Source organism: Eleginops maclovinus, chromosome 2 (genome assembly GCF_036324505.1).
Source record: "Eleginops maclovinus isolate JMC-PN-2008 ecotype Puerto Natales chromosome 2, JC_Emac_rtc_rv5, whole genome shotgun sequence".
Lineage (NCBI taxonomy): Eukaryota > Metazoa > Chordata > Actinopteri > Perciformes > Eleginopidae > Eleginops > Eleginops maclovinus.
Window position 1 is genome coordinate 15198992 of NC_086350.1, and position 26961 is coordinate 15225952.

The 26961-nt window shown below is 42.0% G+C and overlaps 1 protein-coding gene across 2 annotated transcripts; it reads left to right on the forward strand.

The window, feature by feature from the left end:
* Nucleotides 1-1044: 1044 nt before the first annotated feature.
* On the forward strand, nt 1045-26961 carry LOC134881382 (serine/threonine-protein kinase WNK1-like). 2 transcript variants are annotated; one of them, XM_063908676.1, is made up of 28 exons: nt 1045-1254; nt 2956-4193; nt 10491-10663; nt 11151-11371; nt 12866-13023; nt 14225-14313; nt 14398-14617; nt 14765-14866; nt 14963-15341; nt 15451-15614; nt 15836-15919; nt 16284-16319; nt 16712-16831; nt 17971-18047; nt 18131-18293; nt 18376-18492; nt 18770-18883; nt 18975-19023; nt 19111-19248; nt 19377-20320; nt 20399-20473; nt 20601-20714; nt 20804-21128; nt 22281-22455; nt 22569-22762; nt 22896-23063; nt 23149-23372; nt 23780-26961. In XM_063908676.1, the coding sequence occupies exons 2-28, from the start codon at nt 3402-3404 to the stop codon at nt 24164-24166; spliced, it is 5802 nt and encodes a 1933-aa protein (XP_063764746.1). In that variant the 5' UTR covers nt 1045-1254; nt 2956-3401; the 3' UTR covers nt 24167-26961. The 2 variants fall into 2 exon arrangements, with proteins under 2 accessions (XP_063764746.1, XP_063764755.1); XM_063908685.1 differs by lacking the exon at nt 16284-16319.

Consider the following 26961-nt stretch of genomic DNA (forward strand, 5'->3'; position numbering starts at 1 on the left):
GCTTAAATTTTAAACGCGCGGTCACGAGGTTTATGGTGGATGAATACAGCAACAGAAAGCAGACGTACCAACATTTTGAAAAAGAAATACATTGCTATAAATTCAAATTAAGAGAAAAGTAAAAGAGATGGTCATAGTCTATGGGTCAAATCGGGAGCGTTTTTACAATTCGTTTGGTAATTAATCAACGATTGGAATGCAGTTAAGCACAATTTAGAATATCTTATATTAACAATGGAATGTTAAATCGAGTGGTATTATACTGTCTCCAGCAATTAATATAGCATTTTCAGTGAAAAAATATTAAGTAGATATGACATGTATAGTCAATAAACACCAGCAGGGGGCAGTGCTCACTTGTAAGAAAATTGTATTTCCGAAATGGTTGCTACAAAAAATAAAATTCTTCACTAAATAAGATACATAAATGAAAACACATAAAATGAATCAAAACATGAAGGCAAATTGAACTAAGCAAATAGATTAGTGTTTTGTATATGATTATAGAACAGCATTTAATTGTCATGTGTACTGTGTATTAGATGAAGTACACAAGGGTATTTCTTCTCCAAAAAAGGATCAGGGTTAGAGTTAGAAAAACCAAGACCAAAAACAAATCTGGAAGTGTCTTTACATTCAGTACATTCTTACATACGGGACAGCTCTTACTTGTGTAAACAATATTGTGAAAATGACACCTGCAAACTGAGTAATTTGCAATGCAGCATCCCTTTTTTGGGGGGAGGGTGGGGGGGCTGGCTTCTGAGTACAGTATTTTATTATAAAAGAGACCTTTTATTCCAATTCATATATTAAAGACTTTTCATAAATAAATAATTGGTAATGCTGTATATGATAATCATAGCATTAAGAATAAGGGATATTACTTAGTTTGTTTTAAATCGTACATGGCATTTGATTCCAATACACCATCATAAGTTATTTGGATACAAAATGTATACCACGAAGGGATTTCTGCATGTATGTCTATGTTATGGTTATGAGGTCATTCTCCACTGGCGCAGGCGCTTTCGGAAAAACCCGTTTCTTCTCAATATGTAGCAACTGCGCCGCTTGTTTGTAAGAGAGCCTCACAAATCGTTACTTTGACATTCACTAACTGGGTAATTGCTCTACCTGACACTTAAGGACATTGTACTTGTATTCCCTTGTATTTATACAAAGACGGATTAACGCTGTTAAGACCATTTCAACGCCGAGGACCGTCATTTGTGTTGTGGATACGATACTGAGGTAGGTCGCTGTCTGCCACCCGGCACCGCTCTGTTAGCTGTATCGTGAGGGGCTAATGCTAACTGTTAGCAAAGCCAGACCACCAAGGAACAGCAAATATCACTACGTATTTAAAACAAACATAACGTGATATATGTATGTATATATGGTGTGCTACTCTTCCACGAATAGTCGCAATGACACAGTTAGTGAGAGTATCATTTTAAAGTGCGTAACATAATGACAACAAACGAAGCGTTAGCGTTAGTAGCTTCATATGCTAACATTACATTGAATGGGAGCAGCCAGGAGGTGCGTCTGGCTTTTTAGGCCATCAGCAAGGCCACTCTAGCTGATGTTAGCCTACTGGCTAGCTGTGGCGCTATTTGTCAATGTCTGGTACATTTCCAACCGGCGTCATATGTAAACGGTATGTTAGCTTGTAATGTTAAACACTCAGGAATGGAAACCGGCCCTGGATATGGTAACGTTGTTTATATGGATTAAACGCTATTATTAATGGCTAACGGTTACGTTAATGGCAACATCAGCTGTGCGAAATGACTGGAGTGGTAGGCCAAATTGCTAACAGTGGGACGTAAAATATCTTTAAAACACCTGACTTGGAAATCATTCATGCTTGGTTAAAGTTGCGCTGGTTAAAGATTAGCTTTAAGACAGCTAACTAGCTCTGTGCTAGCTATGCTTATTAGCAAGCTAACAAAGAGCCGTTGCTCCTCCTTGCTTTGTATGCTCGATGTTGCCATTTCAAGTGGATTGGTGTCATTTGTAAAACGACAAAGAAATGGGTATGTAATACGAGGCTTAAGTAAATTAATGTATCCATTTACTTAAGTGTAAACTTCATTTTTAACAAGTGTCGGGATGTTAATGCTGCTAACATTACTAGGTTTGGTTCTGACAACAGGCGCTGGTAATGGCTTCAAACATGGCAGGTTATAGATGACTAATAAGCAATTGGATTGTCAATGCACACCTGCATATTTAAAGGACCATTATTGACGCATTACAAAATAGTCATGCCACATGCGCCCGTCTTTTGCATTTACAGTTTAGATGTTGGTATGTTTATATCTTCGTGCTGATTTAACGTACTGCTTCAACGTTAACTACTTTAGTAATGCACTTAATATAAGTTATTCAAACAACATTCAATGACCCCGTAAGTAGCGGTACAGGTGGTTTTCTTATGAACACTGGAGACGGGCTGTCAACTCTTAAACAAATATTTAGCATTGACAGGTTAGATTCAAAAGTGCTGTGGGATGCATTTGGGATTTGTGCCACATGAAATAATGATATTATTTACTAAATAGCATACAAATAAACGTTATTGCTTACTAAATAAATTAGTTGATTTGTAAAACAATTTGGCAGAGCTCTAAATTACATTGATATTGCCCCTGTGAATGCAAGCATGTGCCTACGTCCTGTGTCCTTGGACAAGACAGCAAATCTTATCCAAGGCAGAAAACCATATCCATTAATCAAAAGCAAATCACTGAATGATTAATCACACTGAACTTCGTGTGTGTGAGCTGTTCTTTTGATGAAAGCAGTGTTGTTAAACTTTGTGTATACAGTAAATTCTTCTTGTGAATACAGTTGCTTTTCTTTTACAGGTCATGTTGTCATTTGACATAATGTTGGTTACTTTGTGAAATATGTTAAGCAGATTTTTTTTCTTCTTCTTTCTTGCAGTGATACTGGACTGGAGTGTATTCCGAGTGTCTGGCCTTCCTGCCCTTGGCTACAGTAGAAAGTTTGGTGCCTGTTGTGGGCTGTGCATGTTTGTTCCTCACCAGTGATTCCTTATGCTTGATAGAAGCTGCACCCTTACAGGATGGATGGTGTGGACTTAAAGAGACTTGTTTATCAACATCAGCACTCTGTGTTCTTCTGTGGTGTTCAATCTTTTACCATTTACAAGAGGACACCTCCCATCCTTTACCCCCAATCTCTGCACTATATTTATAAAGACCGTCAATAAAAAGACAGCTAAAGGTAGAAGTTGTAAGACTTTCTATCTTTTTTCTTTTAAAGCTCAGACCCATACTGCTTATATAGGCCTATATGGCGGACATGGAAGTATCTTTATTGTAGTTATTCAGTTAGTGTACCCCCTTACTTATAGTGTGGGTGGTGGGATGTCGGGAAAGCCAGACGACAAAATGGTGAAGTTCCTGGTTCCCCCTCAGAAGAGTGGAAATGGCCCCAGTTCTGGTTCAGATTCGATGGTGACTGAGGGCCGGCCAACAGAAGTGAGACGCCGGCATCACACCATGGAGCGTGATCGTTGTAACCCTGAACACCGTTTCTTGCGCCGAAGTGTCATCAGTGATTCCAATGCTACCGCATTAGCCCTCCCTTTACCTAGCAAGATCCCCATCCCTGCACCTCAACGGGTTCAGCTACGAGAAGTCGCCCCACAGCGGCAACTGGCAGCTGCTGCTGCTCATTTACTGCGTGCTGAACCAAGTCCAGCTCAAAATGAGGAGTCTTTTGTTAGTGGAAAAGAAGGAGTACAAGAACAAGAAATAACCAAGGTGGATGCAGTGCCTTTGGAGCAGGAGCCTGTTGTTGTACAAGATACCTGTGATGGAGAGGTGGTGATAGCAGCCCGCTCCGCACCAAGCTTAGGATCAGAATTGCCCAGACAAACCGAGCCTGAAAGCACGAGTGACGTGAAGGTACCACCTGAAGAAGAAGGGGAGGAAGAAGACAAGGAATCTGCCAAGGCACGAGCAGAAGCAGAGCAGAGAGAAGCTGAGAAGAAAGTACAGGATGACATTGAAGAGGCAGAGACCAAAGCAGTGGGAACATCACCAGATGGACGCTTCCTAAAGTTTGATATAGAAATTGGACGAGGCTCCTTCAAGACTGTCTACAAGGGCTTGGACACTGAGACCACAGTGGAGGTTGCTTGGTGTGAGCTACAGGTAAGACTTTTCAAATTTGTATAACTTTTGTTACTATATTGTTATTATTATTATTATTATAATGATAATCATTTATTTTATTAATAATTCTTGCATTCCGTTGTGGCTACTGCTTACCGTTTCTATCATTTGTGATTGTTCTTTAATTGGTCACTTATAGTTTTGCATTCCTACTGCAAATATTATCTTCTCCCTTTCATTTAGACTGTTTACATTTATCAGGCTTAAGCATATGTGGCGTAGAGCCAAAGCTATTTCCTTTCACACTATGACCAGAGCTAAAGCTTCTTTCATTTCCGCTCTGAGACACATGACTAGCATTTCCTTATTGATTGTTTTGCATTGCAACTAAAATACTTTCCCAAATTCGCTTTTTGGTGCAGCCCCGTCCATACTAAATGACATGATTGTTCTAATTATGACAAAACTTCCCAAGTTAAAAAGTTACAAAACTTATCAAGGCCTGTAAAATCTATGTTTTTAAGACTATGACTAAGGGATACCTAACACTTATATCAGAGGAAATTGCCTTGGACTAGATTCAGGGTTAGACTTTGTCTCATGGCAGTGTTCAGAGTTTGGAAGTCATTATAACAACTTTCCATTGACCATTTTTAAAATGGCAGAGGATATTAATAAGAAAAATATGATGAAATGAAAGTCTTCCAGAGCTGCAAAATAACATTAACAGAACATTAAAAGTATTAACTAAGCATATTATTGTCAGCATAAGGTGAGATTTTAAATCAGTATTACACCTTTTTGAAGATCTGGAAAAAAAACGTAACACATTTTAATTAATTTTTTTAAGTCAGTTTATTGAAATTGTTGACAAAGATTTTTTTTTCAAAGTATAAATAATAAAGTTCATGTTCAAAAGGGGCGAGAAGAAGCATTAAAGCTTTTCTAGTCCTACCCCCTCTAGCATTACTAATCGAAAGTCATAGCAAGTTCAGTTCATGGTCGTCAGCAGTCGTGATATTTGCATCGTTTTAATTCATCTCTTTGTACAAATCAAAAAGTGTAAAACATGTAGTACTGGTATCTGTCCAGTTAGATCAGCGACATGGCCCATAGCGAAGTTTGACCTCATTCACCACATGCATGTTTGCTTTTGCTGTCACGCTTTCCCCCTGTCATGAGACGCTTAGGCCTTACATGGCAGAACATTCAACCATAGCTACACAGGCACACTGGTTTCAGAACAATGTGAAGATTATAGAAGCATGCCCCTCCCCCCTCACACAGCCCAAATGACACGCATGCTCAGTGAATTCCTGCTCTGAATGCTTCTGAATGTTAATGTTAAGTGGGTCACATTCCTGAAAGAGGAATCTCCTGTGTGAAGTGCAGCAGGCCGGCCTGCCAAGACTTGCTCCTAGAATATCGGCCCACCCCCACCCTTTAACTTCCTCACACTTTCCATTGTTTCAGATTTTTAACCCCTTTTTAAGCAAAAATCAGTAGCTATAACTATGCCTACTAACCTCCATTATTTATTATAATACTTTAGGTTTTAATATTTAAACATATTTTTGGTTAAGCTATCATCATTTTTGTCCATTTAACTTTAAGCAACATGTCATTTTCCAACCATAAGCCTTCTGAAATTGAGAGTACATAGAGGTCAATTCTGTAATATGAACCTATATCCTGTTACTCCTTAACGTTCATCTGTCAACTCGAGACTTTCGAGGCTAGAAACAGTTGAGCTACACATGAGAAGCTGAAATCCCCTCTCACATGATTGTTAAAGCTGTCCCATGATCACTCAAGTGTTACTGTTGCATTCCCGATTCATCCCAATGGAATATTGAGAATAACGCAATATTAATACATGATTTTTAATACAGTTTCAGTTATCTGTATACTGATGTCTTTACAAACATGCAGATAATTAAAGCCATTTTCACTTAGGATCTTTTGAAACAAATATAAATATATACAGACTATTTTCTACATTGGTGCAGGAACAATACAATCATCACATTATAAGATTGCACTGTTTAAGAAAGAATAAAGGGATAATATGGAATATAACTTGTATATTTCCTGTTGATGCCAGAATCAGGGAGGCAGAAAGTAATCAGCATTACCCATAGGCCTTAGCCTACCACTTGTTTGTTCACTGGGAATTCGCTGTCAGCTGGAAGCAACAGCAGCGCCTTTACTTGTATGCTAATGAAACAAGCCTAACAGGTTCTCCCTCGAAGGATGCTCCAAGTCATCCTGTCACCCCTAGTTTTACAATTTTTTCAACACGACTGTGGTTCAAAAAGTTCTTCCAGCTGTTTTCTCAATGAATAACCATAAGTGGAAATGAGGTACCAAATGCCTTCTGTAGTAAACATATTTAATCATACAAAAGTGTTGAACTGATTTCCCAATGAACCCACTTTGCCTTCCCTAAAGCTATGCCTCAATCATTGTTAAAAGCTCTACTGTGTAAAGTTAGAATAAAATGGCCCTGGCCTATTCAGTCTTGAAGGCCATCTGTCCAAAATTGTCTCAGGCGTCCACCTTTCTCACCCACCCTTGAACCCACACAGAGTTTTCAAATCTCAAGTTGCAGGCATGTCTGAACAATAAGTAGGTCAGCACAGAGAGGAAGTCGAGGGAAAAGAGGAATTCCTTTAGCCGCCTCCCTTTTCTTGCTCACTCATCCATTTTCAACCATGTCATCTTCCACTCTCCCAACCTCCTTCCCCTCATTGCTGGCTAAAGCCAAACACAGAATGATAAAGTGACACGCTTTTCAGATGTCATTTTAACGCAACATAGTTAGGAACAGAAAGTTTACCACAAGATGTGGAATGTGAATTGTTTATTTAATAGATACACATTTGGGAAATCTAATATTCATATTTTTTTAACTGTACTTGAAGTGGATAACCTGTTTAATATTCTATCACGTTAAAATCTGATGAGTATTCATACTGGCAGATTGAGAAATGGCCTGATGCATCATCTGCTGAAAGTTTGACTGTCTGTCATGGTGATCTCTGATCTTATTGCATTGTGTGTGTCATGGGAACACTGAGAACGTCTGTCCACAGTCATACTGCGTGATAAGTAACTCACATTTAGGGTGGGACTGTTGAACATAGCTCCATGGCTTTCAGGCCCAGCAGCCTTTACCAGGATTTCAACGGATGTTACCCAAAGAGCTTCATGTAGCCCTCAGTATAAACCTCAAAGCAGACTTCAGAGCAGAGACCTGACAGAGCCAACCCGTGGCATGATCACAGGCTTTTTTCACAGTCTATTTCAGGGTTCTTGGGTTATTTATGACGGCCTTTGCCTGGAAGCAGTATGTTCTGCTATGCATTGGTGATACTGTAGTTAACTGGCATTAGGTGTGTTTCACATTGGCTGGATATATGCAGGTCATTGTTCAGAAAGAGGCTTGGCAATCATTTTTTAAATGATTTTTCACAATTTTAATCGGCCAATGCATGCACATCTATGTACTCAAAGGTGTTGTTATTAAGATGATGTTTATTTTTTCACAGCTCAGTTGGGTTGAAGTAGATAAAACATCATATTGCACTGTGGCCCTTCTTTATGTGCTATTCTGTGCCATATAGTTGAACCTTAACTGGGGCAGGGCAATACATCAAAGCTGATTTATTGCTGAACTGACGCCACGCGCTCATGAATTTAGATAAGTGTTGTGCTGACTCTGCATAGATGACCGAAAACAAAGTGTTGACTAGTTGGATTTAGAAGATATTCCTCTTAAGATTTTAAGCCTTTTTTAAGGTGTTTTCAAAAGGAAATTCTGCATCTTTTTCACACTTTAATTACTTGGATCTCTTTGTATATCTCACGCACACATTTGCACAACTCAATCGTATCCATTTCCTCTTCCTCTGGCTTTTCAAAGACTCCACAAGGGCAGTATTTCACAGCTGTGAGTTATGATATTTCAGGCAGTGGTGGCAACACAGCTATTTAGTGAGCTGACTCATGCCCACTCTGTCGGATGCTGCTGTGATTCAACTGCAGCTGTCCTCTGAGTGCCTGCCAGGTTAGGTTTCCTAATATGTAGACATGTAAAGCCTCTCCCTCGAAATGGTATGTAGAATATGATGACACCGTCCACTGGTAGAAAATATAGATAAAACTGTGAAACTGTGAAAGCATCTAAAAGGTGTTAATGTAAGGTTTTAAAGTAACTCTTTAAAACCATATGTTGGGTTTTCCGCTGATTGTCAGACACCTGTCAGTCAGGAAGACGTAGCCCAACATTATTTTGCCCTTTGCTTTATTGGACAGCCGATTAAACATTTAGAAAGAGATGGCATGATATGCATCAAAGTCCCCCTGCCAAACAAAAACAAAAGCTGCAATCTAAACTGGGAACAGTTGAACAGGACACGCATACTTTTCTTAAATGTCAGTATCTGTGGATCTACCAAACGTAATTTAAAGTAAAAAAAAGTCTGGTGGATATTTGACTTCTCTTACCAGGTTTGTGGATGTACCAGAGTCTACCATGCACAGTTGGTGACATAAAAAGCAGGACATGGTACTGGCCAAAGAACTCTTTCAAGTGGCAGTCAAACCAGTGAGATGTGTGTCTTTCTGATGGCGGGATCATAAATTCCTGGAGAGTTTTACAGGTCCTTGGTCATGCATACTTTCATTTTGTGAGAGCTTTGTAACTAGTTTGTCTTGCATTATGCTAAGTAATGAACGGAAACACTTTAGAAAGGCAGTGTGAGTGAAACATCTGTTTTATTCTATTTGCAGAAGCTACATTTAGATGTCAGTTAAGAATGATAATATATTGTCCCTTACCAGCTGTTTCAGAGTCCTCCCTCTGCTTCTAAGAGTTAACCCCTTCTAATTGTTTCTGCCCAATGTTGCCACCAAACATTGGAAACAATCTACCTAAATTCTCCAAAACACCTTCCACAGAGGCTGTAGCAGTTCAGTCCTATATGTTGCTGACACACAGTCTAATCCTCCCTGCCCACTCACATACATATGGGCTGATTTCCTGGACAGCCTGGCCCATGGCTAGGACCCTGAGGGCTTTAAAGGAGGTCTTTGGTTTCACTCGGCCTGTATAACGGGCCTGGGCTTGCTGCTCTATAGTCATGCCTGCTGTTAGTGTAGGCCATGCCAGGAATTACTAATGAAAGTTGAGAAGGGCGGTTGTACACATTCCACAAAGTTTTGTTAATATGCAGAGCCTTTAAAATGCATTATCGCCTATAACCTTATCTATGCATAGGTCAGTTTATGGTATGATCGATTCTAACAACACTATCAGCTGTGCATATGTTATGCTATGACTCATTGACAAACCCATCAGCTGCCAGACATTTGTTGACTCATCATTTATAGCTTTGTTTATAATACAGGCTGTAGTGAGTGCACCATTAGCCTCATACTAAATACAGTTGGTATCTAAAGGGCTGGGCAATATATCGATGATGATTCAATGTAGTCATACCTAATATTGAATAATGAATCACCGTTCAGTCTAAATTACCATTCAGACCAAGCCACAAACGGTCTCACAATAATTTATCAAAATACTTTATAATTATAATGTTGTGAACATTTCCTGTAAAACTAAAACAGGTAGGTTTTCCACATTTTAACACAATGATGCAATTGAATGTATAGGGGGGTTGTTTTTGATTAGTTAGGCTTTTTATTTGTCATGTTTTATACTCAGTAACCTATGTAAACCTATTTTGGATTGATGTTAACACTTTCAGATGAGTGTGGCTTGTGTTAAATAGTAAAACTCTTTCTAATGAGCAGAGTTTTGGTTGAACAGGCCTGGTTTATTGTTTGAGATTATGGCCTGTACGGTTTTAACCTTCTCTCATTCTCAGTCATGCTGAAGCTCTTTTTGTCATTTTGGTTATCTTGGTGTTCAGGATAAAGATAGACACACTTCATTTGGTTCGACATAGTCTGCTAAATAAACAGCACCACTTCCCTACACCCCCAACTATACGATTTGCACTTCTTTGTAGATGTAGAAGGAAATGTTAACGGCACCACCTTTTTAGGTTAGACTTTTAAAGGCCTTTTAGTTACTTTAAAGCCTTTAGATTCCCTTTTGCTTCTATGTTCAAACCTGAAATATCAAGTGGATCTAGATTTATAAATGCTTTCTCATGAATAAGCACATTATGATGCTACCTGGGTTAGAAACAAATCTGCATTGCATTGTTAAAAAAGTGTCATCACTCAACAGTAATGTTTATATCTTATGGTGCTGCCCTCTGTGATGGGTTACATCCTAAAGTTTTCCCTTTTTGTCTCCCGCAGGATCGTAAGCTTTCAAAGACGGAGAGACAGCGCTTTAAAGAGGAAGCGGGGATGTTGAAGGGACTACAGCATCCCAACATTGTCCGTTTTTACGACTCCTGGGAGGGACCCTCCAAAGGCAGGAAGTGCATTGTCCTGGTCACTGAACTCATGACTTCTGGCACACTCAAAACGTGAGTCTCAAAGTAGCTGGAGCTAGCAAACACATAAATACAGACTTCATACAGCTCCAGAAAAAATGAAGAGACCACTCCAAATTGTTCTCAAATCTGTATCTCTACATGTGTGGCAGCCATTCCAGTGTCTGTTGAATTTCAACACAGAAAACAATTGTCAGCAGTTTATAGAATACAATAATTTAAAAAAGGAAATCATTTAACTCAAAGACATACCTATAAATAATAAAACAACAGAAAATGATAATGCTGAAGTGGTCTCTTTTTTTCTGGGGCTGTATATGCATTAGTGCTTTTCCATTTTTATACAACTGATCATCCTGACTATTATAAATATTCTGACCATTTGTGTATTATGTTAGAAAACTAAGTATCTGAACGTTAATCCATTATCTTTTTTAAAAGATGTATACTACATTTGCTAGCTTTATGACTTCTGTTCTCCTCAAAGGATTTCTGAAAGTTATCATCTATTCCCTTGTAGATATCTGAAGCGGTTCAAGGTGATGAAAATTAAAGTGCTGCGGAGCTGGTGTAGACAAATCCTCAAGGGCCTCCACTTCCTTCATACTCGGGCTCCCCCGATCATCCACAGGGACCTGAAGTGCGACAATATTTTCATCACAGGCCCAACAGGATCTGTCAAGATTGGAGACTTGGGACTGGCCACACTGAAGCGTGCATCATTTGCCAAGAGTGTTATAGGTACGACTACAAAGTAATTTCTTTACGCTGGTACCTGTCCTGCTGTGAGACAGTACCATTTCTGAAGTTATATAATGTTTGTATGGAAAATGATGTTTAAAATGGGTATTTTCCTTTGTCGTGTTTTTTCGGACGATGTGGTTCAAAAACAGACCACAACGTTTCAGCTGTCTCTCAAACCACAGCTCAAATGGAGGCCAAACTCAAAAGGCTTCTCTCTTTAAACTCACACAGTGACTATCACGTTTGGTCATGTACAGAATATATCTGTTCTATGTTTCTCCAAAAAAAGAGAGTTTTTTTCCAGGCACCTACTGAATGTAACCTGGCCAAGGCTAAAGGTATGGCCTTTGCTTCTGTCTTAGACTGGTCTTTGTTCTGTGGTTTGGAAATATGTGGTCTGTTTGCCAGTTATCCCTTATACTGTTTAACTTCTCTTTCTATGGCTTTGCCTCAACAGGTTTTTTTTTTTAGTGTTTGTCTCTTACTGTCTTTTAAAACTATTGCAGGGCAGCAGAATCTTTTTGATCCATCTTTGTGTCCAGGGAACTCTCCCTACTTTCTCTCTGTCAGCCTTTTGTCTTTATTTTATTTTTTATTTTTCTTTCGCATTCTTGGGTATGTTCTTAAAATGTAGGCTCTAGCCTCAGCTGTGCCCAATTCTGCTGTTTGGAATGAATAGGGTACTGCTGGTCATTGAGTAAGTATGAACTTTTATGGGCCTGGTAAGTGTGACAGTGTGCTGTAACACACATCAATATCAAAAACAATTACATTTCAATAAACCGTTTTTCTGTGTAAGACCTGATTTAAATGTAAAATGATCAATTGATAAAACAAGGCCAATGTGCACAGACACACTGCTGAGCACTGTAACTAGCTATGGGATGTGCTTCTCTCAACCTTGACCCTAACAGTTTCCTCCCGCAGGTCAAGAGGAGATGGTAAGTCAGACTTCGAAAGGTGAGTGTAATATTAAATGAAAAGGTGGTTGTAAGGTAAGGTTTTGACAAAAGTTATTTCCAAAGCTAGTCATATTTCTCTGGCAGAGAACATTGGCATCCCTTTGAATAAATACATTTTGGCCTGGGTACTATTCTTTTGGATATTGCAAACAACTTTAATTTTTGGCTAACTAGTGTGTTCCGCACATTGGCGACCTCGTAACATTCTTACATCCCAACATGTTAAGGTCTTACACAGACAAACACGTGCTTTCTTCTCTGCAGTCTAACTGAGCCCAGCCTCTCCCTCCTTTTTTGTTTTCTTTCTCTTTTTTGCTTTCCTCCCCCTTTTTCTTTTATTTTTTCTCTCTCTTCCAACTTTCATCTCACAGGTTCTACTCCATGAGATATCAACAGGATGGTCACTCGTCTCATCCTGCTCTTCCTGAACCCCTCGCGGGTTAGGGGAGCAGAGGGGCAATGGGTTGTGAGAAGCCCACTCAAATCAGTAAGGGAGTTCGAGAGTTCTGAATAGTTGTTTTGATTTAAGGTACCCCTGAGTTCATGGCGCCTGAGATGTATGAGGAGAAGTACGACGAGTCAGTGGATGTGTATGCCTTTGGAATGTGCATGCTGGAGATGGCCACCTCAGAGTACCCTTACTCAGAGTGCCAGAACGCAGCACAGATCTACCGCAGAGTTACCAGCGTAAGTCTTCTTTTCAACACTCCATGTCCCCCCTCTGCCCTGCCTTCACCCCCCTTTGTGCCAAGAAGGCTAATGTCCCATTCGGAATGATTTTAAGACTCATCTTTATCTACTTAGCTTACATTACATTTCAATCCTGTTTTTTCACCTCTTAATTCAGTTTATTCCTGTAAATCATAGTGTATTTGTTGTTGGACTATATAAAGAAACCACAACCTTTGAAATCCTCTAAGAGAAAAATATGCGTTAACTCTCTTTTAATGCTGTTTCTTTTCTCGTTTTTCTGAATGATGGTGTATGCTGGTTAAGCACGTAGACCTGAGACGTAGATGATTGATGGAAGGCTGAACCAGCAGAATTCCTGCTAACAGTTAATGGTTCAGTCTTGTTATGATGACAGTGTCAGCGAATCTCAAAGCAAACATGTCTTTTGGTCTTTTTCATATAGTTCAGACTGACTTAGTCACTCACAAGTCACTGATATCATTCATACTCAATAACTAGAGCCTCGCAGATAAAAAAGTTCAACCTGTTCCAGGTTTGTGTACAAAATGGTCCTTGAAATCTATACCTATACCTTCAGTTTATCATTAACTGAAAGTACATATACTGAAGTTATTGCAACATGAACCTACAAAGGACTTTTTTTTACCTCCTCTGCTCTTTTGATGAGCCACAAATTGCTCATATTGCAGAGCATCAAACACGGTTGACTCAGATGACAAACAAAGAGCTATTGTGGTGTTGAGCGTACATTTGGGTAGTGTCACCATCTAGTTTCACAGTAGTATTCCTCGGGGACATGAGCTGCTGTTTTTCCTGTTTTGATATGAAGCTCATCTTTTCAGCCAGTCCTCCATTGTAGTTTCCTGTTGCTATTGGATCAATACATCACCTCTGATCGGCTGCCCTTTTAGGAGTTATGTCTTTCACACAAAATCCCACCCTATAGAAAGCATCTTCCACTTCATTCCATGGCTTTTTGACATTCATTTTCAAATACAAATTGAAAAGAAGAAGTTTATAACTTAAAACGTTTTAAAAGGAAATGAGATTTATAGTTCCCAGTCCTCTGGGAGATGATAAATAGTTTTGTGCTTCTAATGTAGAGCCTCTGAGCTGTTAAGGACATCAAGGTAATATGAAAAAGATCAGATGAGAAGAAGAACCATTCTCATTCAGGGTTCTGTGTTTCCTGTAGGGGGTGAAGCCAGGCAGCTTTGACAAGGTGGCCATTCCTGAAGTGAAGGAGATCATCGAGGGATGCATTCGCCAGAACAAGGACGAGAGGTCTGTCTCTTGAGAGCGCGTAACAGGAAGTTTAGCTCTCCAGGAAAACATGTCTTTGCTCACCGTTTCTCTCTCTCTATTTAGGTATTCAATCAAGGACCTCCTGAACCATGCCTTCTTCCAGGAGGACACAGGGGTGCGTGTGGAGCTGGCAGAAGAAGATGATGGAGAGATGGAGCTTATTAAGCTGTGGCTAAGAATTGAGGATGTAAAGAAACTCAAGGGGAAGTACAAAGATAACGAGGCCATTGAGTTTTCTTTCGACCTCCTCAAGGACGTCTCAGAGGATGTGGCTCAGGAAATGGTGAATTGAACTTTAAAATAGTTTAATCAATCTTTTAAAAATCCAACACCATAACAATACAACACCTCATTAACCCAGTCACTATTAAAGACAGCATGCCATGTCAATGTTTAATGCATAACTGTATGTAATGTCTTTGGGATGTAGGTTGAGTCTGGTTATGTGTGCGATGGTGATCACAAGACAATTGCGAAGGCCATAAAGGACAGGGTGTCTCTAATCAGTCGCAAGAGAGCGCAGCGGCAGCAGGTGTGTTTATGCTCACTATAGTGCATTTACAATGTTAATTATGTTTATTATTTATCTTGAGGGATTTAAAAACATTTGCCACTGACTGTCCTGCAGGTCAGAGAAAATCAGGAGAAGAAAAGGATAGAGGAAGAGCAGCAGGGTCCGTTACCTCCTGCTCAGCCACCAGGCCAGCTGCCGGGCACAGAGGTGCCTCAGTCCCAGCCCATGCCACAGACCGCTCCGTATGTCTCTCCACAACCAAACCAACACAGCACACAGATGGCTGCCCAACCTGCAACTCAGCAGAGCCTTCAGAGCTCCAACTACAACACTCCTCAATCTACTCAACTGGCCGGCATGGCACAGGGTGTCCCTTATATCCCCCAATCAACGGGGCAAGTCCCAGTTCATGGTCAGAGTGTGACCTCCGTCCAGCCGGAGTCAGACGACCATGAGGCTGACCAACACCATCAACTGCAACACACTGCAGGAGGTGTGTTTCTAAGATCATCAGATAATCCCCTGCACGATAATAACAGGTTTTCATTTTTAAAGGTTAGTGAGTATTTTTCTAAATTAACCTTCTCGTCCAACTCTCACAGCCGTTCACATGGGAGACAGACTGTCCGGTTCCACCGTCCCCCCTGAGATCCAGCCTCCTCAGTCTGGAATATCCTACAACACCCCCCCGAGTCAGCATCTTCAGTCCCAGGCATCGCACCCACAGACACAAAATGACCAAACGCTTCAGCAGCCGTTGTCAGTGGTGGGTCGAGTTGAGGAAGAAAATAAAAGTTGTGTTATCTGTAGAAGAGAATTAGATGATATTCCTGTTTCCTGTTTCTAACTTAAGGAACTCTTTATATTTATACTTCTGCACTTACTTTTTCCTCTTGAGCTATAATTTTTCCGTCTTGGAATTTGATCTTTTATCTGTTAACTTTGCTTATTTATTTTTGCCACTTGGTTTACTTTCTGTGATTTCAGGTTCAAACCCAGATGCCAGTGGTCCAACCTGAAGTTGTTCCTGTAGTTCCCAGCAGTCAGTCTGTTCCAGTGGCTCCTCAGCAGGTAAATGTTGAACTGCATGTCTTTAAAGGGTAATTTCAGGCCAACTGAAAAGCTTTGTTTTACTGACCCCTGGTTAAAAGTTTCAAATCTGTTGCAACTAACAACAAACACAATGTAAATGTCAGGGTGTGCTGAACGCTCCCTGAGTACACTTTGTATATCACTGGTGCACTTCAACCTCTCAAGGTCAGCAAAGCATTTCAGAGAGTGTTAAGTAAACCTTTTAAAGCTTATATTCTCTGTTTTTTAATTGAAAGCAGGTCCACTTTCTGAATACCCGGATTTCCAGACTCTTTTCCCCGTAGTTTTCTTTTTATTCTCCAGTTTTCCACTCTTACCCTGTGTTATGTTTTGTTTCTTATAGTACGGTGTTTACTACCAACCATCGCTTCCCCCTCAGGTAGATAAAATGTCCCATTTTTCTGTTACTTGGTTATACACCCAGAGCCTTTCTGGGGGGGAAAAAACACACATTTAGTCATAACAGAATGTATAGTATCCCACACAAATTTTATCTTTGCTTGTGGAACATTCATGTACATGTATCTAAAAACATGGGAGGGTTCACAATGTTCACTGATATATATCTTGACATGCCACTCTGTCAAATAGATAAATGTTCTGCAGCTATGTTAACAAACAGGTAAGTGGGTTTGGAATGGTGCCAAAGTCAACCTGTGTAAAAGGTTCAGGTTTTTCGGAAGTGCCAAAGATTCATACAATGAAATTGTGTCAGCTTTCATCCCAACCTCAGGACACTCTGACCACTCTTTTCCCCTTCTATTCTTATAGATTCTGACCCAGCAAGTGGTGATACCCCCATCTTCTCAGACATCCTCCCCCCAACAGCAGCACCAGCCAGAAAGCAGCACTACTCTCCCACAGGCACAGGCTGGAGCTCAGCAGCTACAGGTGAAACACTTCCTGTGCTCTGACTAAACTTGCACATTTATTTGATCTCACTTAAAATCATACCCTGACATATGGCTTCGCCATACCAAAGCATGGATTTCACGCTACCCATTTCTATGTTTGCATTTCTTCTAAATCTTTTTTTTCTTTTCTCTGGACACTCAACTCTCATTACGATGGCTGTTCCATTCTTTCTTTCACTCTTCCCCTCTGCATGCCGCTCAATCCTGCATGACTTTTAGTCTTGGGCCAATGATCCAAGTCCTGTCCTGTCACCCCCACTCAACGCAGAGCACCTTTACTTCCTCTATCAGGCCTCTCGCCTCTCTGTTGTACAGGTACTCTACAGAGCAGAGCAACAGCAGTTGTGTGGGTGGGTGTGTGTGGGTCAGGTGTGAAGTATGTGGTTCCTGTTGAGTAAAATGTGTACATTTATCTTTCAAAAGACTATATAGAATTTAGAATTTAGAGCACCAACATATGATTAACATAATTACCATACGTTTTTTCCACCCATATCTACAAGACCCCAGACCAGAATATCAGAAGATGTGAAAACATAGAATAGTGTTGGGCATTCTCTAAATGTTTTCATATCCTTCTCTTCTAAAACAGCGCCAACAGTTTTTTTTTTAAAGCTATAAATCCTCCATAAAATCGCTAACCCCAGCAGACCTGTCTGCCTGTATTATTAGACATTGTATCACAGAAAGCGCAGTATTTTATTACTTAGAGGGCTGGAAGTGGTCATTAATAGATCAGCAGTACCTTGTATAAACGGTATTAATATCCATTAAAGCATACTAGAGAAAAATGGCCACATTCTGAAGCAAATGAAAACTCCATTACACAGCAATATTTACACACTGCCTGAGAGCTGAATAATGGCGTCGCTTGTTGTACCCAGACACGTTTCATCCGGTTAAACTGCTCCACCTCGTGGATAGTCTGGTTTCAATAATCCCTATCATGTGGATAGTTTATCACAATAAATGATATATGATATAAAGATGATCATCAGTTTTATTCTGCCTAAAGTCCTTAACATTTCAAAAGAGTAATACACAAGTGGTAGGCCTCCTGTTGATATTTACTTTGGACATGAATTGTGTGATTTATAACAGTGTTCTGTCTTTCAGGCCCCTGTCAGTGTTCCTCAGTCAGCACCAGTGGAGCAGCCAGGATCATCCGCTCTTGTTCCTCCATCCGTGGAAAGGTAAGTGGAAAGTTATTTTCAAGGTTTCACCAGCAGCGCACATTGTGTGTGATCTCTGTCTGATGGATCCATTCCTCCTTCAGCTGCCTTTCCGATGCAGCTTCAGGTCTTAGTGACGGCAATGATGGAGGCTCTACATCAGGAGGCCGCCATGAGGGCCGCTCACTGAAGCGGCACCAGCGGCGATCAGTACGCAGTCGCTCCCGCCATGAGAAGACGGGGAAAGCCAAGCTTAATGTGCTCAGTGTATGTATATGAACTGATGGGGTCATTTCAATCCTGTCATAAGGTCATTAAAACAGTTTTAACCGGGACAAATGTTTTGCAGATCTCAAACGTGGGAGACAGAGTGGCAGAGTGCCAGCTGGAGACACACAACAGGAAGATGGTGACCTTTAAATTTGACCTTGATGGTGATAACCCAGAGGAGATTGCACAGATCATGGTATGTGTGGTTCATAACTTTTGCCTCTAATCAGACAAGAATATATACTTTAAATGGTTATACACAACATTAACTCAGAGCATCCTTTGACATGGTAACTGAGGATGAAAGTCCTCTGTAACTGAACAGAAAACATGAGGAACAGACATGTACAACTAATGTGAAATATTTACCCCATCTACCAATGAATGCCACATTACAGCAATCTTTGAAAGGTTCTCTCCGTGTATATAGTTTTGGACATTATAGTTGAACACCCTTTGCTTTTTTGTTTCAGGTTGAGAGTGAATTTATTTTGGAGAGTGAGCGGGAGTCATTCATTGAGCAGGTCCGTGAAGTCATAGAGATGGCCGATGAGAAAGGAGAGGGCATGAAGGAAGGCTTCCCTCAGGTATTTGTCAGCCAAATATCCAATTTGAGGAATTCAACATGTAATCCTGCTAAGCCTGAAGGTTTGAATGTTTATTTTTATCTCTTTGCAGATGAGTGATCACCAGAAGCAGCCGGAGCTGTCTGTTCCTATGCTGCCAGGTAGACTCAGCCAAAAATACAGTAATTATGTATTTAATGAAGTCCAACTCTTATCTTATAACCTCGCTCTCTTTTAATTCCTCCCAGGCATTTCCCCCAGCACTACAGCGCAGGTGGTGCATTCAGCAGGTCGAAGGTTCATAGTCAGCCCAGTGCCCGAGTCCCGTCTTAGAGAACAGTTTTTTGGCGACACTTCTGCTAATACCTCCTTTGGAGATGAACCAGGTGAGAGGAAGTTGGGTTAATTCTCTGTAGAACTAAACAGTCTTAACCTAACTGAAAACAAAATGAAGTCAAACCTTGGCAGATAGATTTATTTTAAGAATATTTACAATTTTTTATTTCTTTTCTAGGTCCCTCTCTGCCGCTGGGTCTTTCTCTGTCCGCTCCCTCTGGGACTCTGCAGCAGGCGTTCAGTAAGATGAAGCAGGCTCGTATAGAGAGAGGCAACACCCTGGATCACTGTGCTACTGAGCAGGAACCAGCCCCCATGCCGGCCCCTGAGACAGGACTTGGCCCCAGCTCTAAAAGTATCCTTGCTCCTCCAGAGGCTCTAGCTACCAACGCTAGCTTTCCTGGCGGGCCTCTGACCTCCACTGCAACTCCCTCACCACCCACCTCAACTGGGAGGGTTTCCCCTCAACCTGCAGTCACTCAGTCCCAAAGCCCAGCCCCCTCCACCAGTGATCCCAGTCCACCTCCTCAGTCGGCCCATGAAGCAGCCCCCCCACAGCTTCCACCAGCTGCCAATATCCCTCCAACACCTTCCACCGTCTCTCCTCCATCAGTGCAGACATCCGTCCCTGTGGCCCCCGGGCCTCAGCTGGGCAGCGCCTTGGGCCAGTCTGTTGCCAGTGTTGCATCAAGCAGCCCCGGCCCTGTCCCCGCTTCAGAGCAGCAGCCGTTTAGCGGCGCTGTTTCGTCCTCCCAGCCTGTGAATTCGTCCATCCCCGCATCACAGCCTGTCCCCATTTCTGCTCAGCTCCCCCCTCCCACCTCGGTGCCCGGCCAGACCCAGCCAGTGGAGTCAGAGGGAGCTGATCTCCAGAACAAAACGGCGGGCAGAGATGATATCCAAGCGCTGGATAAAAAGCTCCGGTCCCTCTTCAAAGACCAGAGCTCTGCATCATTGGATCAGAGCACCGGCACCTCCTCTCCTCCCACTGGGACTGCTTCCCCTCCGCCTGGAGCCGCCCTGGTGCCCCCATCCAACCTCCCCCTCTCCTCTGGAGGGCAGAGTGTCCTGGGCCCCAACACCCCAGCAGGACAGACTCCTCCAACTAAGCCAAGGGCACATGTAAGTGAAAACCACGTCATTCATAAACATATCTAAAATGCTGTTAATTACTAAAACCCACTTTGTTTTATTTTAAAGACTTTACCTGCTGGTTTTGACCAAGCTGCTACACCTGCATTTGAAATTGTACCTCCATTTCCTGGACCAAATCAGGTGAAGTCAAATGTGTTTCCTTTATACTAGCTGCTCTACTTCTTTATCAGGTTTCTGTAGTGTCGGTGTCCATATGCAATGCATAGATTGTTCCTAACACCCTGTGTGTTTGTCTCCACGGTCACAGAAACCCCTGGGTAATTTAGATGCCCAGTTGAGGAGAGCTCTGAGCCCGGAGACGGTTCAGGGAGGCAGCAGAGCGCAGCCCCCAGCAGCAGCTTTCACTCTGGGACGATTCCAGGTATGTTTGAGTCGCAGCGTTAAATATATAGGCCAGTTTAAAACAGCTGAACCTTGTGCCTGGATTACTAAAATGCTTCTCTTTTCCAGGTGTCCGTTGCTGCTGATGGTTCGTCCAGCAATGCTCCTGGTCCCTCGAGCATTGTTTCCTCTTCTTCCCTCACGCCATCCTCTACCTCCTCCTCTTCTTCCTCTTCCTCCTCCTCCTCCTCCCCCTCTAGTCCAGAAAATACCCTGCACCGGTCATCCACTCTGTCCAGAGGAATTTGTGAACCAGACTCTTCAAACCGAGTCCCTCTCTCTGCTGATGCTGCCAGTCAGCCCACTACTATCGGGCGCTTCCAGGTGTCCACAAACACCAACGCCACATGTGGGGCAACCAATGGATCTAAAGTGGGACGTTTTTCCGTCACAGGTACATACCAGGTTCAAGGAGCATCAAATTCAGATAGCTTTGATAAATTATTGTAATTTCCTCCTTGCACAGGACTTCTATATAACACTTTATTAAGGACAAAACTGATGCCTCACTCTCAAAAGTGATCTCCGTGCTAACACTGAGCTAGCTTAATGAACCATAGTAAGGGTTTTATAAATAAATCATCCTATCACAGCGATCCTTTGAGGCCCTCTGAGATGTCTTCATGAAAAGCACTCTGCCTCATTCAGTATTTTTTAAAGTACGCTATAGAGTAGTGCAGGGATGATGTATTTTTGTAGGCCGACCCGGAAGTAAGCTGCGTATGGATTCCTAAAACAAAAAAGCAGTTTCTCCATAGGATTTTGGAATATTGTAAAAATGTAGGTGTGTGGAAAACAAACCTGTTTGATAAATACAGGTTTTGTTCAGCCGGATAATCTCCACATGTCTACCCTACTTTTATCATTTTTGAATCATAAATTTAATCGCCAGAAGCAAAATGCTAACGTTATGCTATAAACAAACTACAGACGAGTCGCAGGAATTCAAAGTCACGCCGACTTAAGATCGTTTCAACTGACTTTCTCTCCCTTGCATATGTTAACAACGCTTTTCCTTTTAGCCACACTTTAACTAGAAGTCATGGCTCTAGAACAGGGGCAAACAAACTTAACGGGAGTTTTTACGTGTTCGGCGTAATGACGTACAACGTCCTCGACGACTTCTGTAGTCCTATTCAGCCACTTATCACAACCATCGTTTTTCAGACAAGTAAACTCTTCAAAAACCACCAGTGGGGGGGGGGGTCACTGCTGACGTATTGAATGTCGTAGAACAAAACATGATCCGCCCTTTACATTTTTGTCAATCACAGACCTTATTTCAAGCTCCTTTCCAAAAATCCTCTGGAGAAATCCCATTGACTCTGAGGCGAGGGAACCAGAAGTGATAAAACTCACCTCCGGGTTTTAGGACTCGTTCCTGCACCACTCGCAGAGCACACAGTGGGAATTACTGTTTAGAGTTTTGATAGCATTTGCAAACTGATAATCCTTGGACGTGGATGTTTAGGGTTCATGTTTAAATCCTGTGAGCTCCCAGGCCAACATACTCTGTCTCTTACATGGTATTTTTGGTTTCTCCCAGTCACCCCATCTCCAGCTGCAGGCTCCGGTCCAACACATGTCTCCAGTATGCAGAACGGTCCCTCATCCTCAACCTCTGATCCTCACAACTCACACGCCCACTACAGCAGTGACAATGACGACTCTGAGAAAGAGGATGAAGCTCTGCACAAAGAAATTAGCCGTCTCAGAGAAAAGTACGTCATATACACACATTGATACTTCACACTGCCTTTGTTTCCTCTTATGAGCGTTCTCTCACAGCTCAATACATATATTTGAACATCATTATGTCTTCCTGTGCTCACAGACACATGACGGAGATCCAGCTATTGCAGACTAAACAGAAAGAGGAGGTGGAAGCCCTATTCACACGGATGGGAAAAGCTCCTCCTCCTTCAGTCTTCTCCCCTGCTGTGGCCATGGCTGGAGGTCGTCGAAGGCTCAAAAGCAAAAGCCACAAATCTGCTCGCAGTAGTGGACAGCCCAGCCCCGTACACTCAGGTCAGGACAGTGAACTGGCAAACATCATACTCCCTTTGATGTCTGTCCAGCAGTCAGTGACTGAAGCTGTTTACAGTCTGTTCCTGGGTAAATATTGACATGCCTCTGTGTATCATTGCTTGTATGTTCATAGCCTCCGCTCAGAGTCATCACGGTTCAGGGTCCCCTCCAAAGCAAAGTTCAGCCTCGGCAACAGAGGCCTCAGAGACGGCCGCAGAGGCATCTCAAGCAGCTAGCATGCCGTCCATAAAGCAGCTCAGAACCTCTCCATCCATGCCCAGCCTCAGCAGCTGCTCCACTGGTCAGTGAGAGCACTTTACAGAGAGCTAATTGATTCCCTGAATTGATTTCCTTGATTAAATCTCACCTCTCCTCTTGTTTACCAGGATCAAGCAGCTCCACAAATGGTTCAGCCCACTGCCAAAACCACTCTGCTTCTCTGACCCAGACGACTGGACCCACTTCCTCTTCGTCTCAAACCCAGAAGGGCAAGGGCACCTTCACAGATGACCTGCACAAACTGGTGGATAACTGGGCGAGGGACGCCATCAGCCTCTCTCAGTGCAAGAGAGGTCCTAAAGCTGGAGCAGCGGCACCTCTGGGACATGATGTAGGCATTCAGTATTTAAATGTAAATGTTTCAAACAATCATTGGGCCATTTTCTGGCCTTTTATATAATATCAGATTATGTCATGGTTCTCATGAATAACGTTTTCGATCAGAAATTACATTTCTTTATATATTTGTATAACTTAAAGTCAGTTAGGAAATAGTTTACGTTGCGATGTCTGGATATGTGTATCCAGTGGTTGTTTCCCTGGTGACCTGCTTGTAGAGTTCTACAGTCACATGCTAGTTATCATCAAAAGTCTCAGTGTTGTCAGAGTTATTAATCTAATTTGGGTTCTCATACTGCAGTGGGCCTGGAAAGTCCTGGAATTTGATACTTTGTAAGGTTTAGCTGCTGTGATGATGCTGCATATTTAGTAATAACACATACTTTTTCTCTATCACAGATCATCCCTCCAGTCAACCAGGGCCGTAAATTCTCAGCTCCAGGCTACCTTTGCCCAACACTTCCCACGCCTTCTACCACCACGTCCACCACGTCCACTCACCTCCCCAACCCAGCCATTCCCTCAGTCCCCATGGGCCCTCGAAAAGGCTCTCTGGGCCCCAACACGCAGGGGTTTGGATACGCCTCTGCGCAGTACAGTGCAGCTCAGTGGGCAGGACCCACAGGCCCATCCCAGGTCAGCATGCTTAACCCCGCACAGCCACTCACGCAGTACCAGCCGCCCACCACATCCTCAGTATCCATGCACCCAGGATACCACATGGGAACGACACCAGCCCCCCAGAATCCAGTGGGCCCCGGAGGGTCCAACCTGAGGCCCACGTAGCCCAGTGGAAGCCCCACACAGGGCAGACAGTCGTGAACGAGAACCACTAGCTCTTTGTGCGGTAGGCTGGTCGGGCCGGCTGGATATTGTACTTTTTATTTTTATTTCAACTTTTATTATTATGTGTTTTTTTTTCTGTAAGAGTGGACCTGTGCGGTTCATGTCCTCTCAGGCAGAGCCAAATCTGTCTTTAGATTTAGAGGAAGAGTGCAATACACATCCACAGCAGCCTCACACATAGCCTGCCATCAGCTTTGTAGCTGAGCTGTGGCGAGTCCGTTGCTTTGTGTCCGGTGATGTCATTGCAATTTTGTCATTCCTGTGAGGAGGAGGAGGTAGGAGGGATTGTGGGTCACATCCTACTGGTCCTGACTTAAAGCCGCACTGGGGCTGAAGACGGTTAAACAACACTTAGACACACGTACAGACCTGACTAAATATTAACGGTGGGTGACGGACTTGTGATAACATGTTAAGTTGTTTCAGAGAGCTATAGGGGGGAGTGTACAGAAAGTGGGAGATAACAGCGGGACAGTTTGTCCCAGATGGATTAGCAAAGTGTGACTGGTTGAGTTGGGAGGAAGTCTTGGAAAGTTAGGCGGGAGTGTAAAGGACAGGGTTGCAGTTTGAATACGTCCCTAATAACTATTAAGTAAAATGCAATAATGGCAAAGAGTAGATGAACTGTCCCTTGTAACTGTGGCCTTAATCCCCAAACACATTTGAACATTGACGTTGTACATAGATATTTCTTCACTGGGTTATGATTCCACATTTAGCATATTTATGTTCCTGTGATTTTGGTGACATTGTGACACGAGTTGCAATCATACAGATTTATTATACCGGTTGATTCTTCACGTCTGATATATAACCAGTGGATCTTCCACTAAAAAACGCATTGTCCTGGTGTTGACCACCATTCGCAGTGTGAAGCTGAGAGGAGATGCTGCTGAGAATCACAATCGGGTTGAGGTTGTTTGCAGGGTGATTTTTTGTCTTGTTTTAACACAAGAAAGAAATTAGAATCCAAGTTGACATAAAACAGCATTAGTTAGCGCAGATACGAGTTCAGAAACTGCTCATCATATATCGTAGAAAAGAAATGATTTTGGTTTATTTAAAAAGTATTTGAGGAAGGTTTTCGTCTCTCCGAGTTGTTTACACAGATGGTGCACAGCACACCGATGAAGTCATGTCGCATTAAATATGTCCACTCATACATTTAGCCGTCACGTCAAATCACAATTGTCTGGGGTTCTCTTTCTGTGGTCTGTTTTTGTATGCGTATATTTAATAAAAACAAATGTTCTTTATGGACCTGTATTCAGCCATCAGATTTTGATGTTGTTTCACTGTAATTATTATTAAAGGTTGTTAAACAACATGTAGTTAAAGGAATATAAAAAGTGCAATTGCAGGGTTGTTGTCATTGGTAACCTACTCGCCACGCAGGAGTAATCCTGTCGTTTATTAAGCTCTTCTCTCTATGACTACCCTGCCTCCCCATCCCTTTTTTTTTTCTTTCTGTTATTGTACATATGTTAATGTGAGGGAAATGCTTTCACGCAATGCTCTAGAGTGTGCTTGTGGTGACCCACTCTACACGCACTCTGACCTGTAAACATGAGGAACACATTAGTGCCTTGCATCCTCACTAATGACAAGTTCCAGATTCATCGAGTCCTGTAGCTGTGATTGGACGGCAGAGAAACAGTAAACTAAACCTGTACACGATGTCACACGACAGGTGGCTTCTACACACACGGCCTGTTCAGAGGATGTCACTCTGAAACTGTAGCCGCCGCAGGACTGCAGAACAAAGAGCACACAGCGTCATGTGGAAGCGTTTCTGCTCGAGCCACGCTTCCCTTTGTGTTGTGTGGTCAGCTGTGTATTTATATTTGGCTCCTGCGTTCATGGATTTGGCTGACTTGTTTTTGTGGGTTTATCCTCATTAAACTGTTTCATAGGCGCACTTGTTCAGGCGGCAGACGAGCTGTACGAAGGTTTCAACGTCTTCATGCTGGTTAAGTTTTGTCTCCGCACCTCACCAGTGCCATGCTGTCATTGTGACCCTTTCTCCTGCTCGTAGATTGGATGAATAGTTAAACTTCTCTAGAGAAAAAATAAGTTACTGCAATGCAGAATATGCAATGTTTAAAGTTTTAAAGGGACTGAGGGGTAATGGAAACATTTGCATGCTGATGATGGGTCGTTACCGATGTCAATGTTTTTGATATTGGAATATTAGAGATCCCTTTTTTGTTATTATTCTTGGCCTTCCTGAGAGTCGATCTGTCCGACTGCCCTTCACCAATATCACAGGCACACCTTTTAATATCAAACTCTCACTTAATGATTTCTGCATGCCGGCTTCCCTGGTGTTTAATCTTACAAATGACAACTGTACAGCACAAGGTCACAACAAAGCTCTTATTGTCCATCTGCTACGATCAGTAATTATCACACCTCTGCAGTACTGGCACGCAGTCATATCTGTCTCGTCTTTATTTCTGATCCCTCCTTACTGACTTCCTGTGATTCAGTGTTTGTTTTGTGTATGTTTTTCACATTGTACAAAATGTAAAAACAAATAAAAATACTATCAATTAAAAACTTGCCATGCTCATTGGAATAGTTTGTAATATCACTTTTTTCTCGATATAAAACAAAAAATCCCATTTATTTAAGACTTCTCTACAAATATGAATGATGAAATAAGCATGATTCAAAGACAACGTTAATAAATGTGTTTGTTTATATCTAACTATAAATAAAATCCAGTTCATTGA